Here is a 19,355-nt window from a genome sequence, read left to right on the forward strand (position 1 = left end):
AACATCGCTTGTAACATTCTGTATGATGGGGTGGTGGGAAACGAAGCAGGAAGAGAAAGTAAAGAGCCATGTAAACTTTGTATAAGTTGAGTATTACAATAGTTCAAATTTCCCCAATACAGAACACTATATTATGCAGGCAACTGAAACAGCCTTCAATATGATATTGAATACCTTGTTCTGTAGATCAATAAATTAATATTTTTCTGATATACAATCAAAAGTGTTTAATCTGGACGTCCATAATCCGGACCTCAAAGCTACAGGCTTTCTGCGCATGCGTAAACGCATTATGCATTTACGCATTCGCATAATACGTTTATGCATGCGCATTTAATGTATATTTAATGTATATTTGCAGATGATGTTGAATCGATGAAAACGTAAGTGTTCGTGTGGACTTGGCAGCTCTTCTAACTGCATGATCATCTCATGCACTGGGGACTCGAGGACAGCCTGAGCCATTACTGTGGCTGACTATGCCTTTCCTCAGGCAATGGTTTCGACAATGACCATTACACTTTGACCAATATGCCAGCCAATCTGCCTGTTCAACCATCTGGCCTCTTTTAGCCTTATGATGTGACCCTTCTCCAAGTCTGACAACTGTTCGCAATGCTGCTGAGTATTTTTAGGCATCTTTTGTAATGATGTCATGTACCCAAGTTGTCAGCAAGGTTGTAAAGCCTCGTCACTCACCACACCTGCCTATTTACATTCTACCAGCTGCATACTTCAGATGTGCAGTGAATGCTCCACAATGGTGACTGGTGCTGCAAGTTTAATCATTCACACAACTTGCCAAGCCACATTCGCATGCCGGGTTTCGTAGCTGTGGCTCAATTTTTTTCCAGGTGCATATATTTTTTTTTTTTTGAAACAGAGCATATTCTAATTAATTTTTAAAATTATAACAAGAAGTAAGTTTCCTGTTTCACATTTTTATTTCCTTAGAAACATGTATTATTTCCTTAGAAATTTGTATATCTCAAAGAAGATAATAAAGGAAGTTATTTACAAAATAAGATATGTGTGTACTGCAATCGATCACCTCTTTAGAATTTGAAGATGCAACACTAAACTTATCATCCAATTCATCAAAAGGTCTGTGGTGCGAATTTGAATTTTCTAATTTTGAATACCATTGCAATAAATTCTTTCTCATTTGTATAAAACACATTCTGCATTTTTCTTAATATACCTCAAAATGCTTATCAAGTATTTTATTAATATGGATGAGATTCTATAAGGTAAGTATTTAAATGCAGGGAGGGTTGAAAATTAAGCCAAGCTAACTTTGGGGAAACTAAAATTTTTTGAAATTTTTGTTGATATTCATATTTTTATTCAGAATAGAATGATTGCTAACAAAGATAAATTTCATGCTGTTTATCATGTTCCATGGAATAATTGATTATGCTTTTTTCATAAATATAGGAAATAATTAAGACACAAAAACACGCCGAATAAATACTAATTCAGAAGTCAAACAACAAAAATCAGCATTATATTTGATTTTTGTTGTTTGACTTCTGCATTAGTATAGGAAATAATATTAGAAGCCTTATAATTTTATTCAGAAATCTATCATTTTCTTCACTTTTTGTTTTTGGTATGTTAGCTGCTGGAGGACTTCCAGAAAATCTATATCATGTTTACCTTCACTTTATTATTAAAGTGTTATTTATTAATTTTACATATGGTTACTGCTAGAGTTTTACTATTGTCACTTAAATTATTTATTCATATTTAAGTAGCATGGAAGAAGTAACTGTTTTGAAATCACATCCTCGTGCCTATATCATTGCCATTTAAAAGCATTTAATAATAGTTTACTTTATTTTATACTTCTAAAATTTAATTGTGATAAGTTTAAAAAGCATTTTAATAGTGCAACAAAAAATCTTCCCTTTACATATGAAGCAGTGCTTTTATTAGCAGTTTAAACCGGCAAAAAAATGCATATAGACAGATGTAAAGAACAGTCAGAGTGGGCCAATAAAAATGAGTAACAGTCAGAGTGGGCCAACAAATATTAATTTAGAAGTCACTTAACAAAATAACACTGCAAATATAATGCTGATTCTTGTTTTTTGCCTTCTAAATTAATACTTTTAAATATATTAATAATAAATTCATTATTAATGTACATAATATTGTGCTTATAACCTTAGTAATGTAAAACATATTCATGCAAGGAAAAATTAAATACATATTTTAACAGATTAATCACCGTAGGTTACGGCATTTCCCTGCAACAATTTGAACAGTTTAAGTTTCATTAATTCAATAAATTTCATTAATTTCTGGGAAATATTTTCCTTAGTAAACTCTAAAACCAAGAGACCAGGGGATATGAAAAACCAGGAATCTCCCATAAAACTTGAAGAGCTGGAAGCTATATTATTAAAGGTGAGGTACTTCAGAATTTTTAATAATCATTCTGACCACTCAGAGCAATTAATTTTCAGTTAAAACCTTAGTCTCTCAATTTGTAAAATTGTCCATTTCATCTAAAGACTAATTTTCAATACTTTTCAGTTTATGACATAATTAATATAATGTTATGTCAGGAGTGAAAGAGGATATGTGTCAGTAGTTACACTAATTGATAACAGTTAAGCACATCGATGCACAAATACTTGTAGTCATTAAGGTTTCATTCTGAAACAGGCTATGTGAAAAATATGCTATTCCCTCGCTGAGATTCAATCCCTGGACCTCTTGAATATGTCATGAGTATGCTTCCAATTACATCATAAAGGCATGCAGAAAAAGAGGGATAAAACATCTTACATACTCCTCCTTTTAAACGGCAACTGGGATCAGGGACCCAATCACCAAATTCTGGTGGTGGAGAATTATCATGAACCACCTTTTTAGTTTGAGCACCACTCCAGAGTGATTAGGTTTTTTTGGGAGGGGAGCAGGATGCATGAAAAATATGCAGTGCTCTTGCTAGGACATGAGCCCTGGATCTCTATATGCATCGAGTATGCTTCCAATTACACCACCAGAAAAGAAGGATGAAACACATTATATACTCTTTTAAATATCAAAATAGTAACAAGAAAATGCTCAACTCATATTTATGCAATATATGTACATATATTTCCTGAGGGATTCCATTTCTGTATGCAAATTTGAAGTATATGATAAATTTCTTATCCAAATTTTTATGTACAATATTATGATGCAAATCATGAAAATACACACATACCACAGTGCAAATTTTCGGGCTTCAAGTCAGAATCTCGAAACACCAAGTGACTACTGTTTTTAGCTTTGTGGTCTGGCTCAATGTAGTGCATCTCCTGTCCATCATAAATAACACCACTGCAAAAATAGAGCACACAAGCATCAGTAGAATAATGCAGAAAAGCATGGAAAAAATATTACACACTGTGAAAAATGTGATGATTTCCATTAAGAAAAAGAACAATAAGTCTACGTTATGGATCATTAATTCATGTTTTAAATACAAGGAAACAAACAAAAAAAATGATTATTTTATAGGAAAAACTGATGCATCATTTGCCAAATGAATTACTAAAGAGTGCACTGGCTAGCTTGAGGCACATCATCAGACAGATGTAGTACATTGGAAACTTTCCTACTGTTTATAAATTATGGAATCAGTTTCAGTGCACTTTTCAGTTAAGCAATTTTAAGAATTCAGATCCTTCTACAAGACTGAAATAGTTATGGCAGAGAACAGAACAGTTGAATTAGGCATACAGTCAAGTGAACAACATCTTGCCAGATGAGTCCACATATTATCTGCAAAGCATCATCAAATGTTTTTCAATATACAGAAAATCAAATGGTCAGTATCATCTTAATAAACCTATCTGAAATACACAATGACAAAGGTCATTGTGTATAGGTCATTGTGTATTTCAGATTGCATTCTTTAAGGAGCATGTGTTATTATCAAAACTGCAATGTTGGCAAACTGCTGTTCACTACGAGATAGTAAAAAAGTTCCAAAAATGCTCGCAAAATATTTACTTTTTTCGCTTTTACCAAAATATATAGTCACTTCTGAACAGCATTCAGCTACATGTACATCATTACTTGAAGATATGGGTTGCATGAGACTAACAATGTTTTTGGACATTTTTAATATAAAAGCCATGATTCTACTCCTTCACGCTCCACTCATACTGTACGCGTTGTTATAACTGTGTCCTCTGCAATCACTTATTCGGATATTGCCTTTCCAAGAATTGGAAGAGAAACATGCCAAAGTTTAAAGCATAAAAATAGGCAAAGCAACAACCTTGAGTATGGTTTAGATCTGTACCAAACCCAAGGTTGTTTCTTTGCCTAATTTTATGTCTTCCCAAGAATGTTTACAATTGAACCCTCAATAAATTGATGTGTGAAAATCATGTGTCTGTCATGATAATAAAAACAGTTTGATTTACTCCTTTCAATTCAAAGACATAATCACAGAATGAGTGAACCAACATGAGGTATGTAAAACCAGAATAAATGACAAGATTTTTATTTAATTTCTATATGCATTTAAATTTGTTACAATCCATGACTGGCTCTGGGTCAATTTTAGATTTTTCTAATCTATATAACATGGTGATAAATAAAATGAAAAATTTACAGCACTTCTTTGCTTTTGAAAAAATAAATAAGTATATTGGACATATAACAAAATCACATACAGAAAATTTAAATATATTTTTACCTTATTCCATTACAAGTGCTTATGGCCGCCCATGAATGCTGAACACCAAGCATCCGTCCCTTGTAATGACAATGGCTGGAATCCTTAAAATTAATTTAAAATACAAGACCTTCAAGCAAAATCTTATAAATGTAATAAAAACATTTAACAATTTTATGGTACAAAAATAGTCATTTGCACTTGATTATTATTTACAAAATACCAACTTATTTAAATAAAATTTTCATTCACATAAAAGCATTTCTGAATATATAAAAATATAAATAAATAATAAAAAGTTAGTAATAGAAGACACATAAAAACATATACTAAAAGACTGAAGTCATACATAAGGTGTTTCAAAATAAGTCAGGTCTCTTTTTGCCTTCATAAGTGCCTTGGCGTTTAGCGACAGCACAATATCAACATTCTGCAGGAATAGACTGCACACTATCCTGCTGTGTATCCTATAACTGAGTTACATTGGATAGAAATGGATATATTTTATATCGCGGGATAATAATTTTTTTTTCAGCATTGTTTTCTAGGGGTGAAGATGATACTGCAAAGCTTCAAGATCCAATTTTGCGATATTATAAGTACAGCCTGGGTGTGCTTATTGCATAACCTCACAACTGCCTCGCTATACATTCAACATATCATAGTTTTTATAGTTTCAAAGTTCTCCAAGCTAGTGAATTGCCACAAGTCAGAGGGTCTCCATGACATCCAGATGCAGTGGCTGCGGAAAGATCAGTCTTGGGATTAGTTGATCTGTTAGTTGTTGATAGTGAAAATGAAAATTCGCACTTGGACACTGACAATGATTTAGAGGATAGGGTTTTGTCTGGTTTATGTGATTATGGCAAAGCATTGAGGGCTGTCTGCCTAAGGGGAGGGATGCCTTCATGGAGGACTTTCTAAGGAAAACTGGCTTATTTTCACAAAATAAGGCAGAAAAGTCTAGCACATATCAGCATGATTCACACATGGCTAAAAAATGTGGTTCAGAGAAAGCATTGACTTCAGATGGTTTTGTCTCCCACAGCCAAACAATATGCCCATCTCAATTACTGAAAAATAATGTAAGTGTTGATAATAAATTTACTGTGCTAAATGATAACATAAATAATAAATAATTCTGCTTGTGAAGTTGGCACTCAAAATAATGATAATGCGATGGATATTAGAACTCTTCAACGGAGGTTCCCAAGCCAAAGAAAGTCTATATTATACATATTCTTTGCCCAAGCCACCCAAAATAAAAACAATTATGGTTATTCCACCTCTGAAGTTTAGAGAATTTGTAAAAGGTTGATGGAGGAAACTATATTTACAGCCAGAATTCAATGAAGGATTCTTGAAAATATACTCTATTGATGTAGAAGTTCGTAAAATCACTTCTCGCTATTTCATAAATGACAGTAGTCAATATCATACTGCTCATTCAAAAAAAAAAGGGGGGGGAAGCTAAACCAGTAAAATTTAGGAATTCCAGCAGATATCTCTGCACAGGAAACGAGAGATGAATTAATTGCTGAAGGTTTCAATTCTGTAAAAGTAAATTCGATGTACAAATATCGCACACATGTTCCCGTACCACTTCCAGGTGCAATTAGTAAACGAGCCTGAGGCAGAGAAAATTTATAAAACTTTATTATATAGTTATAATTAAGTCAAAATAAATATAGCGGTTACAAACGGCTATAACTATTTAATGGAAAAGAATTTATCAACAAGACTAACCCATAATGTAAACGGAACTAAAAAATTTCTGTACATACGGCGCAGGTGCAGTGAAGTGGAAGCCTACGCATGCGAGTTGAAACTTCGCAACGACAAGAAACCTGTTCATTGCGGGCGTTAAAGCAAAATAGGAATTAAAAAAATAATGCTTAAAACATAAATAAAAATCAATTTAAGTAATTAAATGGTATTTACCTCTTGCATAGGTAATCTTGTTATATAATTCCCATTTTCATGATGCTTTTCAAAATAATGCTTCGGTAACAAGTCTTTGTTCATTTTTAACTCTAATATGAAATTTCTGTCAAATGCTACAAAGCCAAGAGTCAACTTTTCTTCATTGTGCATCTAAATATAAAAATAAACAAAGCAATAAATACTTTATTTCTAAATAACTACAAAAGTATCCAAATTTTACTGAGAAATAATAACATTTAAAGCTTGATTTCTAACACTTCATTATGGTCCTCGCAGTAGAAGCAAAAATACTCTTGTAATATTCTATTTCACAGGTTAATTTCACATATTATTAAAATTAATTTAAATACATTCCCAATACTAAACTAGGTATAGAATATGTCTAAAATGTCTGTTTTAGCGAGTTGCTATACTTGCTTGTAAATATCATTGTACATAGTGCTGTAAATACTGAATAAAGATGAAAAATGAAATCAAGGATATTTTCACTCGCCATCCTGCCACCATATGACACCGCCCTTTTTACTTCATTATTTAATAAAGCATCTGATATGCAGTGCTTACACACCCGTGCGCGCAGATATAGTTTTAAACAGCTATCATGCAAAAGAAATGTATTTTAACTTTTACATTCATAAAATGTAAAATTTACTTTAAAATAATTAGTTACTTAATATGTATGAATTTATTCCACGTATGTGTAAAAAGTTATGCATAGCGAAGAAAACTACTAAGTGTAGTGAAAGCAAAAGCGATCTTTCTAAGATGATCATACACGTTCAGCTCCAGCATTTTCTCCGCTGTAGGCGAACAGTGCCCTGCATAAGTTAATTATACAGAACAAAGTCCGAAATCCGGACCATCAGCTCTTTTTTCTTTTTTTAAAGAATTTTTTCTTTTGTATAGTCTGGGAATAAAGAATATAATGCTCAACAAAAAGCTGGCATGCCGTAATTGCGATTTTTCTCCCTATTATTTGAAATTCTTGCACGTTACTTTCCGAACCTGCTGGCCAGGGAATCACACCATGGCCAATTACAATACATTGACTGACGCTGCATATGATCACACTTTAGGCCCTTGAGTTGTTGTGGGGGATTAGCATTTTTCTGTCTGACCTAAACAAAAAGTGAAGCTTCAAGACATTTATTTGGAATGGGATGTTGCTCATACTGCTTTTCATTTGTTGGCATAGCAGCGGGGATGGGAGAAAGATTCCGAGGAACTTAAAAGTTCAGTTAACACAGCAAACTGCGCTCTTCTTTAACTTTCTAATTTGATCAAGTTTATTATTTCTGCAGTCTATTATTATTTCAATCGTCTTATTAAAATTAAAAGTTTGAATTTTCGATTATGTTGAAAACAGTTTCTGATTCTGGAGCTACAGTAGGAACTGAAAAGCGAAAGCAAGTTCCGATGTCAATCAAGCATAACACGGAAATGCTACAAAAAGTGAATAAAGGCACATCCGTCTCAAAATTATGCGAGGAGTATGGCATTGGAAGCAAACAATATACGACATTAAAAAAATAAATAAATAAATAAATAAATAAAACCGACAGACAGGAAAGAACTTTTTAACTTTTTTGTGGATTTTGAGGTTTCCCTCGCAGTGAAGAACAGAAAAATCTTTCGTTGCGCTAAAAGTGACGATTATGATAAAAAGATGATTGAATGGGTGAGACTGCGTCGCAGCGAGGGCGTGCCATTGATGAGTTAAATGCTAATAGCTTAAGCCAAAATATTTCATGAGGAAATGAACTCTAAGTCTACATATTCGAAGGCTAGTCAACCAAATTTTAAAATCGCCATGGTTTAAAAGCAGTTAAATACTTCACACGATAATCTTCAGATGTCCCAGAAGCATAGCAGAGGTATAATTACTGGATTTCATGTTCTCTACCTCCTTTTTTTTTTAAACACCTTGCCCGCAAGTTGACATTATTCTGGTGATTATGACGATTATCAATTTGCATAGTAGATTCACCTTATCAGGTCTTTTCTCCTTCCTTCCAGCATGCCTTCGTGGTGTTATGGTAGCACACTCGGCGCATATTCCAGAGGTTCAGGTTCAAGCCCCGGAGAAGGCACTCTGCTTATTTTTCACCTCTCCTGCTTCAAAAATAACCTAATGACTTTACAATAGCCCCCAATTAAAAAGGTGGTGAACAATAATTCGTCACCATCAGGATTTGGTGACTGGGTATTCTAATCCTCAGTCGCCCTTTAAAAGGGGAAGTACTTTAAAAGGCTTGAACCTGAACCTCTGGAATATGCGCCGAGTGTGCTACCATAACACCACGAAGGCATGCTGGAAGGAAGGAGAAAAGACCTGATAAGGTGAATCTACTATGCAAATTGATAATCGTCATAATCACCAGAATAATGTCAACTTGCGGGCAAGGTGTTTAAAAAAAAAGGAGGTAGAGAACATGAAATCCAGTAATTATACCTCTGCTTTAAAGTCGCCCTTTAAAAGGTCTTTTCTCCGGCCTTCCAGCATGACTTCGTCGTGTAACGGTTGCACACTCGGCGCGTATTCGAGAGATCGAGTCTCGGTGAGGGCATTGCACATATTTCATGCCTGCTGCTTCAAAAATAACCTAATGACTCTATAACCTTATTCAAGGCTTTTCGAATCTACTGCAGGTAGATTTAATGTTACTCCTTTTCCTCAAACAGTTTGAAATTCATAAAGTAAATCAATCATTTTATTAGTTCCTAAATTAAGACCATTTAACTTGTTTACGAAAGTTAAAATATTTAGCAAGAAACCTTACAGGACAAACGATATTTAGCAACTTCAAAAATGCTCAGTAGTTACCAAAATATTCATACAACAAAGTTTGCCTACTGGGTTGTATTTTTTGGTTATTAGCATTTTCTAAAGTAGTTTCAATTTCATAGAATACAGCGGGAGATATAAAAAACCGGAAGCGATGGCAATAATGTTTTAACGACTGAGAAATTTTAAAAAAATCAGCGCTTCCTGGATTCCACGGCTCTTGACTAAAGAGATGATGCAAATCAAGAAGAACGTGTATGATGAGCTACTGCAGTGTAATTGGGGGGGGGGGGGGGGTATGGTCCATAATGCTTTTATGGAGTGACCGCGTGTAATGAAATCTGGCTGTTTCATTTCGAGATCAAAAGTCAGTCAATGGACGTGCATTCGCGTAATGGATGAAAAATGGCTGCAGAACAGCTAGGCAGATGGATCATATACCAAGTGCCACTTCCAAAAGACCACAAGACCAATTCTTCTACCTGTAAAATTCCTAATTCTCTAGTGCTTAAGTGCTTTCTGCGTTATTTTTTGACCGACCTTTGTAAAATACAATGAACGTTAATATGCGCACTAATCCCTTATGTCTACTCCACTTCATCTGAATGTTTCCAGTATTTCTGAGAACTGATAACATATATACTAAGATAGCTATGGATAATTATAATAGTTTTCTCTATGACGAACAAACACTTCCTAACCGCCCCAAGACCATCAAATCAGGTATTAAAGCGTTGACCTAATTTCGTTATCGAACTAAAATATTTTATATACTTTAAAAAATTTTCTTAATATTTTTGGCTACTTATTTTTATTTTTTTTTAAATTAATTCACAATTTTACCAACAAAAACAAGTAATAAAATGATATATCGCCTTCTGTTAAGTACTTCTTTAAGAGATTCTAACAGCCTAAAACAGGACAAATCAACTGAGTAAACCAATAACTGTCACTGCGGATAATCTTCTTCTCTAAGAGGATCATCTTCATATATGATCAAAATCGTTTGCAGCCAAGGATAGTAGTTTTAGAGAAAATTCATTGTATTTTACTTTGACAGTGGAATTAAACATTTAGGGAAAGAGATCGCCTTAAGACGTATTTGATGATTTCGGTCAGGTTAGGCAGTGGATATCTCGAGGAATAATATTAATTATTAATATTGATGTTTATTTATATTCTCAAAAAGTATAATCTTTTTCAGAGAGGGCCCCTTTCAGTGAGGTGATTGCCACAACAGAATTAAATGTATTAAGGTAATTAATTATTGTATTAAGGTAATAAAGTAGCATAAGGTATAATCACTGTATTAAGGTAATTAAAAATAAATTTTGGCGAGGCAGTCAGTTATGATAATGAAAACACAAATTAATAACAATTAAAATAAAAATTTATCCCCACTAATACGTCAGAGTAATTTTGAAATAAATACCAGCTTCATGCATTTCAACATTATACGGTCTTTCAAACAATATAAGCTGAAATAAAAAATATTTTAAAGCTTGTATACTGATGAAATCCTTCTTCCTTTTTTTGGTGAAAAGCAAACATATATGAATATTAAGAGTTTTACAACCTCAAAATACTATTATTCATAAAATATTCGGAACAAAAGGTAAAACGTATAAATTAGATCTTAACACATATTTAACTCATCACAAATCAAGAAATCACTAGGAATTAACTCATTACAAATCAAGAAATTTAACTCATCACAAATCAAGAAATCACTAGTTATTGCCTCTTGGCCTCAAGATACGAAAAAGTTAATTTTATACGCAGCAAGCCACAAAACAAATAAATTACACTTTCCCCGGATGTTCTGAATCTTTCCGAAGCACGACTCTGATGCACAGTATATTAATAGCTTAAAGAATTTTTTCCCGTTTTCCATGAGCCGGAATTTTCGCTTGTATTTATTGATTTATTGCTCTCGGAAATTACAAAGAAAATCTAGGGAGCAATTAACTAGCTTAAATTTTATTATAACGATATGAAATAATTCTTAAATAATTCAGAATGAATTAAGTTCTGAGGTTAAAAGAAACCAGTTTTCATGAAGAACGTCACATCTTGTAAGCAATTATTTCAAGGTGCTAGTGCGTATATACCCTGAGGCAATTACGTATGTTTTTTTTAATAATCAAACAAGAAATTAGAAGTCTCAAATAAGTGAAAGCGTCTTTTACACAACGGATTAAAGAGAGATGGCTTTTGTCATCCTGTTATAAATCTTGATTCTAAGTTTAGTCTTGATTCTAAGTAAGTTTTTCTTCAATATTACGCATCTAGTCCATAAAAAGAGATGTAAATTTTATGGATTTTATTTTGATGCAAGGCATCGAAATTAACGAAATCGTGTCGGTTATTTTGCGCTGTAAAGATGATATTCAAATTAGTCAATTAAAAACCGATGCAGTACTTTGCTACAAATGTCCACTGTAATGAAACGTCCATTCTCTGATGAAGTTAATTTAAAACAGTTCGTATTCTATTAGACAATGGTTCGATGTGAAGTTTTATAATTTGGGACACATCAGAAAAGTGTAAATTACCTGTTATCAGAAAAGAGAAGTTGTCGGAATCTGACTTTGGGATTAACCAGGCAAGAGAACGAACTTTTACAAATGTAAAAGTCAAAATCGAAAACACTCGTAACACATAAACTGAAGCTTTAGAAACTAACCAAGCATGCGCAACTAATTTACATTTTCCTGATACCTCAGATTCCAAAATAAATAATAGATTAAGATAATTACAGCTGGCTAATTCTTGTGAATACAGTGACACAAATATTGCTCTTCTGATCGATGCAGATTACTATCGTGAAGTAATAACAAGTAGACTTAAAAGTTTTAAAAATAAACTTATAGTTTCCGAAACAGTATCTGGATAGTGCCTGCGATGCCAGACTGATTATAATGGTCAATGATTAAATACTGACATTATTGTTAACGATAAATTGATCTCAAATCAGTTAAAGCAGTTTTGAGAATAAGAAGCACTATCACTGAAGGATTTCATTTCTTGTCTCATACTGATTGGCGATTACAAGCAAAACAGGTAAGCGAAAGTTTAACGTCAGTAAATAAACATACGTGCAACTGATAATAATGGCTATAAAAATGAATATAAAGCTTTATTCATAGGATCCAGTTTCTTGGATGAGCTAAATTCAGTTATTCATAAGCGAGAAAATTGGTAGTACTTTTTATTTTGCATATACGCACAGCTTGTTCCAGTATCTTTCGCTATTTGCAGCAGATTCGCTATTTGCACGATATAATGATACCGATTTATGACCTTTTTTTGTATAGCAATACCAACTTTTATTGTTCGAGTCTTCACATGTCTATGCATTTATTTTAAAGCAAGTTAGCACTTCGAGAACTTCAGCAATTTTACGTTTTGCGTTAAAATAAATAGTAATGAAAAATGTGACAGCTTTAGTTGGTAAAATGTCTAGTTCAGTTCAGATTAAACCGCGGCTCGCTACGATGCGCGCCGTCATGAAAGTGTGTATTGTGTGTGTGTGTATTGAGAATACGACAAAGCACACTAGGGCTATCTGCCTAAGGAGAGGGATGCCTTCGTGGAGGATTTTCTAAGGGAAACTGGCTCGTATACACGATACACATGGGGAAAACCACGAAAACACCCATGCAGCCAGCCCGTTCGCGGGATTCGAACCTCGGACCGAACTACCAGTGTTCAGCGATTTTACCGCTCGGCCGCTGGTGGGCGCCGTCATGAAAGAAAATGAACAGAAGAATAGAGCACGCGATGATGTCAAAATTGAAAATAACACAGTAGATGACTCTTTTTTTTTAGCAGATATGATTGCCTGCTTAAATAAACTGAACACACGAGTTCAAAAACAAGTATAAGAGCAAGACAACATTCGAAACATTCGAAATTAAACTGGAACTGCAGCAGTTTCACATTATGAGCAACTTAATTCACTCTGATGCAAAGTCGTCACCAAAAAATATACGGCACTGATCGTTATCTTATCAGAAGAGTTGACAGTGGGTTTTAAGATTTTTAATATTTCACTATATTTACTACTTCACTCTCAGTTACCATCACGAGCTTGAAAATGGTATGAATGTAAGTACAGAGTTGAAATCAGATTCGAAATGTATAGAAAATTTATTTCAGTGGACTTTTATAAGCTGTGCCAACTCAAAGAAAAATTTCCGCTGTTCACAAATATTTTCCATCTTATTTCTTCCTACATACAAAAAGGTAAAATAAGAAACAGAAGCTTCAAGTGAATTTCTTGAGTGTATTTTTCGCAATCGCATCTATGTTTGACGAAAGAGATATGGACGCAGCGGTATTAAAAGAAAGGGTTCAATGTTCACACTGTGAATATTTTTTCCCGAATAAATAAATATCTCTGGACTGCAAGGTATTTTTGCCAGATACAGTAGTAAAATAGAATAGTCTAGAGATTCCCAACCTTTTACTAGCATCGGACTCTTAAAAGATTGGTTTTCTTCATCGAACTCCTTACATTTTCCCTTATAATACACACAACATAATAATACAAATAATTATACATAAAAACCTTAAAGATAAAAATAACAGTAACTTAAAGATAGTCAAAAAGGTAAAAAGAGGGAAAGTCAATAATATCGGCAACAACTTTATTTGGGGATATTTCTGTCAAATGACTTCTAAATTCCAAAACTTAGCGTACCTATGTGTTTTGAAAACGACTCGTGCTTAAACATTTCTTTCAATGCAATAATCTCTTTTTGCATCATAATATCGATATTAAACATACCGCAGTTCAGTGGTTCTGTGAGCCATGCTTGCATATTCAAAATTCCAGTGTCTTGGAAACTAATATTTAAATCCTCTTTCAAATTTTGCAAGTGACTTGTATACAAGAATATACCTTCTTACGAAACAAAATTCTTTTCGATTTAACGTCACAAACAAAGAAGACAATTTTAAAACGAAAACCGAAGCTAATCATGATAGAGCTTTATATTAATACAGACCGAATTATCAATTTAATCAATTTTTTTATAATAAATAGGACCTTGATTATGCCTATCCACTGGCACTTGCATAATATGGCCATCGACCCCTTCATCATCAGTGACACCCTTAATATTTCACCAACCATGTCGAGAAACCTCGGAGTAGTCAACTGCAGTTATACTAAATAGAATAATTTGTAAACGGCTTTGCACAGATTTTTTCAAGCTATTAATTTTTCTTATGTTAAGTCATTTGAAAACGGCAAAGAACACGAGGGCTATCTGCCTAAAGGAAGGATGCCTTCGTAGAGGATTTCCCAGAGAAATTAGCTTTCATGTTACACGTGGGAAAAACAACGAAAATCAACCATGCCTTCAGCCCGTTCGCGTGGGATCGAACCCAAGTCGAACTCCCAGAATTCAGCTGTCTTAGCCACTGACGGAGGCTTTTCCTTTCTCTTTCAGTCAATTTAAAGGCCTCCCAGCTGAGTAGATAAACCGCTAAACACCGGCTATTTGATCTAATCCCGTAGAATGGGAAGATTGCGTACGTGGTTTTGCGATTTTCTCCATATGTAACGAGAATACGAATTAATTTCCCTGAGGAAATTCCCCAAGAAGGCATCCCTCCCTCTATAAAGTCCTCCTCTCCAGCAGATGGCCTTATTCAGTTTAAAATTCAGTATGCTATGCCATATTCAGTTTAAAATTCAACATCAATGTAATATCACAGTCTGCATCAGTTTTATCATTTTATGTTTTCAAGTTTGATAACTGGTTCAACGGAATTATTCCGCTATTTAATCATGATAGAGACAGACTGCAGTATTAATTTTTAAAACTCACTATTCTTTAAAGTAACCTTTATAGAGACATTAGGAGTTCAGGATTCTTGGAAAAACAAACTACGCTCTCAACTAGGAGGGTATCACCTAATATCCAGGTCAGTCTGCCTTATGTCATATGAACACATGGAACGAAGGTCTTTCAATTCCCTTCAGTTTGCCTAATTTTTTTGTACTAAAGTTTAGGCTCAAATATTTCGAAAGCAAGTTTCTTTATTCTTGCAAGTGTAAAATGCAGTACCTGAACAACATGGTGTTCCCAGAGATTAACGCTAAGGTCAATGACTTAAGCTACACAAATTAAGTCTCTCTACTTTAACCTACTTTCATGAAATCCGTCAGAGATTCTCATATATATCAAATGCAATCCAACGTATTCGTATGATTTATAGATATCCAAGGGACGCTATTTACGGGATAGTGTATGACAGGTGACCCATTTATTAGTTTAAAAAAAAAATGAGAGAGAGAAAGAGAGACCGTGTAAGTTGGCCTTAAGTGAACAAGAACCAAAGAGGTCATAAAAATAAAATTCCGACCAAAAATTTATTATTGCAATAATAAATGTCACTGGTAAAGGCTACCTGCTCATAAATGCGTTTCTAACAATCAATAACTTATACGTAGTTTTTATTTTACATCTAATCACATACGACACTAATCACGTATAATCAATAAGAGCTTAGCTCAACATGATGCGACTACAGCAGCCTCGCCATTTTCTGTGATAAAGCGTACACTCGGCAGATAACGTTCAAATTTGGATGCAAAATATATATTAATAAGTATGCAAAATAGTTTCAAAGCAAAATAAAAGCACTTTTTTCTTTTCACTGAACATTTACATTATAAAACGATGTTAATCCGCACTGTACAAGAACGAATGCTCGAAAATAACTAAGCACAACTATTATAATCTCAAATCAAGATAAAACTGAATTTGCTTATAAACGCGCAATGAAAGCACACAAAAGCCAACATTCGAAGCTAGAGGATTGAAGAACAGGTCTAATACGTGCAGAATGTGGGAAACCCATTCTCGTTATGTGCACACCCGCTTTGGGACATGCAATTATTATAAACATCAAATTCGGGGTTCACCAGTGGCCGAGTGATAAAGTCGCTGAAAGCTGGTAGTTTGACCGGGATTCGAATCCCAAAGGACAGATTGGCTGCCTGGGTGTTTTCATGGTTTTCCTTATGTGTAAAAGAGAATACAAGCCAGTTTCCTTGAAGAGCTTTCAACGAAGGTTTGGTTTGCTTTATTTAATTATCTCAAAGTACATGAGGGCTATCTGCCTAAGGGAAGGGATGCCTTCTTGGAGGTCTTTCTAAGGGAAACTGGCTCGTATACACGTTGTACACATGGGGAAAACCATCAAAATGCCCATGCAACCAGCCCGCTTGCCGAGATTCGAACCCCGGACTGAACTACCAGTGTTCAGGGAATCTACCGCTCGGCCGCTGGTGGGCTCTTAACGAAGGATCCTTTCTCTTAAGTATTCTAGTTTGCTTCCGTAGAACGCACTCCGTCAAAGCAGACAGTCTCGACCTCGTAACCAATAGCCTAATTTCATCTGGCATCTTAATGCAAATAGGAAAAAAAATCATAGAGTTGCCCTGCATTTAGTGCTTTTAGTCTATTTACTGTCATCAACTACAATACATTAACTTTTTTAGATGGAACTCAAAACAACAAAACCAGTAATTGTTTTTAGCACTAACAGATGGGAGCACACTTTGCTAGAGCCTGCTTGCAACTACTACTGGTTGTACGATTTAGAGTTCTAGCTATACTGACTATACTTTAACACTTTATAACTTTAGTACTGAGTTACAAGACATATAATACATATTAAGATAACGAAATAAATTAATAATAATATATTTAGAAAAGAACGGAATTTTGCTTCACATTTTGAAATAACTTTTTTTTTTTTTTTTTTTTAGAATTGGGCTCTTAAGAGTTCCAAATATGAAGGTGTGTGTATTTAATTTAATGATGGCAAAGGACACTAGGGCTATCTGCCTAAGGGGAGGGATGCCTTCGTGGAGGACTTTCTAAGGGAAACTGGCTCGTATACACGCTACACATGGGAAAACCCACGAAAACATCCATGCAGGCAGCCCGTTCGCGGGATTCGAGCCTCGGACCGAACTACCAGTGTTCAGCGACTTTACCGCTCGGCCGCTGGTGGGCCCTAAACATGAAGGATAAATTGTTAAAATGATTACCACATTCCATTTGTAAAGGAAGTTTAAGATATACAGCTCAAAGAAAAGTAAATAATAAAAATTTTAATTTATTTAAAGTTTTAAGCTCGTTTGTTTTTGAAATTTTTTTCTGATTCTTAACCTCCTCCTCTCTCTTTCAGTTAATACTCGAGTTTTATTAATCAGGCAAATGAACACAGCAGCTGAGAACGAGAAAGAGCATTCCTTTCATCATGTATGAAAAAAATCCAACAAACAAATCAACAAACAGGGCGGGGGGGGGGGGGAAATGGCACAGGTGGTTCATGAGAATTAGTTGACTACAAAAAAAAAAAAAAAATTCAGACGTCATCTAAAACTAAAAACGTCATCATTGAAATAACTTTATAAATAACATTTAGCAACTGGCAAGATATTAAGATGTAGGATAACAGCGCTAAGCAAATCTTTATTGGGTTGCCCTCTGACGTTAGCAAAATATCAGTTGCTGTTTACTACAGTGACCCCAAATTGGCGGCTCCCGAAACAATTTTATGAGGCCCGCAAAGACAGTTGCAAGTTGCAAGTACGATGCTGAAAAGATTTCAATATTTTAGTTAAACTGGTGATTGCCTTTATATTATTTTCATTTTCATTAAAAACAAACATAAATAAGTCACCTGAAAATCTATAAATGTAGTTAATTTACAATGTGATATAAAACGTAATTAAAGATCTGGAGATACTTTAGTAACTTTTCTTGGACTTGTCAAAAAAACAAATAAGATAAATTACGAATTTTTGCACTAAGAACAATCGCTTCGATCGAAAACACATTTATGCGAGAACAACTTTAACTCACAGTTGAAAATTAATAAGAAAAGAACCCGATAACAATCTACAGGCCGCCATGAAGATTTATTTTTTATAATTCCTCTCAAAGGCTGCAAGCTTTTATCAGAATCAAAACGCTGCCATGTGTTTTGTGTGTGTTTACAATCATTTACATACAGGGGTTGGACAAAAATATGGAAACACCTTTAAAAAAAACACGTTTCTTTGCTTAATATGGTGTAGGAAAACCGTTGGCATCCAAAACAGCTTGCAGTCTTCTCGGAATGGATAAATACAGTTCCTGTATGTTTGCCAAGGGAATATTATACCATTCTTCCTGCAAAACGGTGGCAAGTTCAGATAACGATGTTGGCGGTGGATAACGAGAACGCACTTTCCGTTCCAATGTAGACCGCAAAGGTTCGATAATATTCAGGTCTGGTGACTGTGGTGGCCAGGGGAGATGGGACAACTCATCCTCGTGCTCAGAAAACCAGTCCTGGACAATGTCAGCTGCGTGAACAGGGGCTTTGTCGTCTTTGAAGACACCATCACCATCAAGGAACAAAGTTTGTACCATGGGATGAACTTGATGGGCCAAAATGCTCACATAAGTCTTGGCAGTCATGTGCCCTGACACAGTTATCATGGGGCTAGCAGAGAACCACGATATGGCTGCCCAAACCATAACAGAACCCCCGCCATGTTTCACTCTTGGCAACAAGCAGTCTGTATTATAGGCTTGAGATGGCGTTCTCCAGACGAAAACTCGGCCAGAAGTGGGAAACAATGTGAAAGAAGACTCGTCAGACCATATTACTCGCTTCCACTGCTCTATAGTCCAGGCTTTATGACTTAAACACCACCTTTTCCTGTTACGGGCATTAGCATCACTGATGAGTGGCTTCTCAATTGCAGCACGGCCAGCAATTCCCTGTTTATGAAGCTCCCTTCTAATTGTTTTGGTAGTCACAGGGTTCGGTAACACAACATTCATTTCAGCAGTAACTTTTGCAGCTGTGGTCTTCTTACTTTTCGTCACAATTGCCCTTAATGATCGTCTGTCACGATCACTC

General features: G+C 34.7%; 1 protein-coding gene across 1 annotated transcript in view; it reads right to left on the bottom strand.

Moving 5' to 3' along the window:
- The window catches only part of Meltrin (disintegrin and metalloproteinase domain-containing protein meltrin), a 244,768-nt gene that overhangs the window by 81,989 nt on the left and 143,424 nt on the right, over positions 1-19,355 (bottom strand). The window contains exons 3-5 of the mRNA XM_085809347.1: positions 6,626-6,778; positions 4,706-4,788; positions 3,221-3,336 (exon numbers count right to left, since the gene is read on the bottom strand). Coding sequence (XP_085665473.1) covers positions 3,221-3,336; positions 4,706-4,788; positions 6,626-6,778 — 352 coding nt within the window. The remainder of the gene's footprint in view (positions 1-3,220; positions 3,337-4,705; positions 4,789-6,625; positions 6,779-19,355) is intronic.

This window comes from Stegodyphus dumicola, chromosome X2 (assembly GCF_044657685.1).
Source record: "Stegodyphus dumicola isolate Sdum_Otavi_A_Nest chromosome X2, ASM4465768v1".
Taxonomy (NCBI): Eukaryota; Metazoa; Arthropoda; class Arachnida; order Araneae; family Eresidae; genus Stegodyphus; species Stegodyphus dumicola.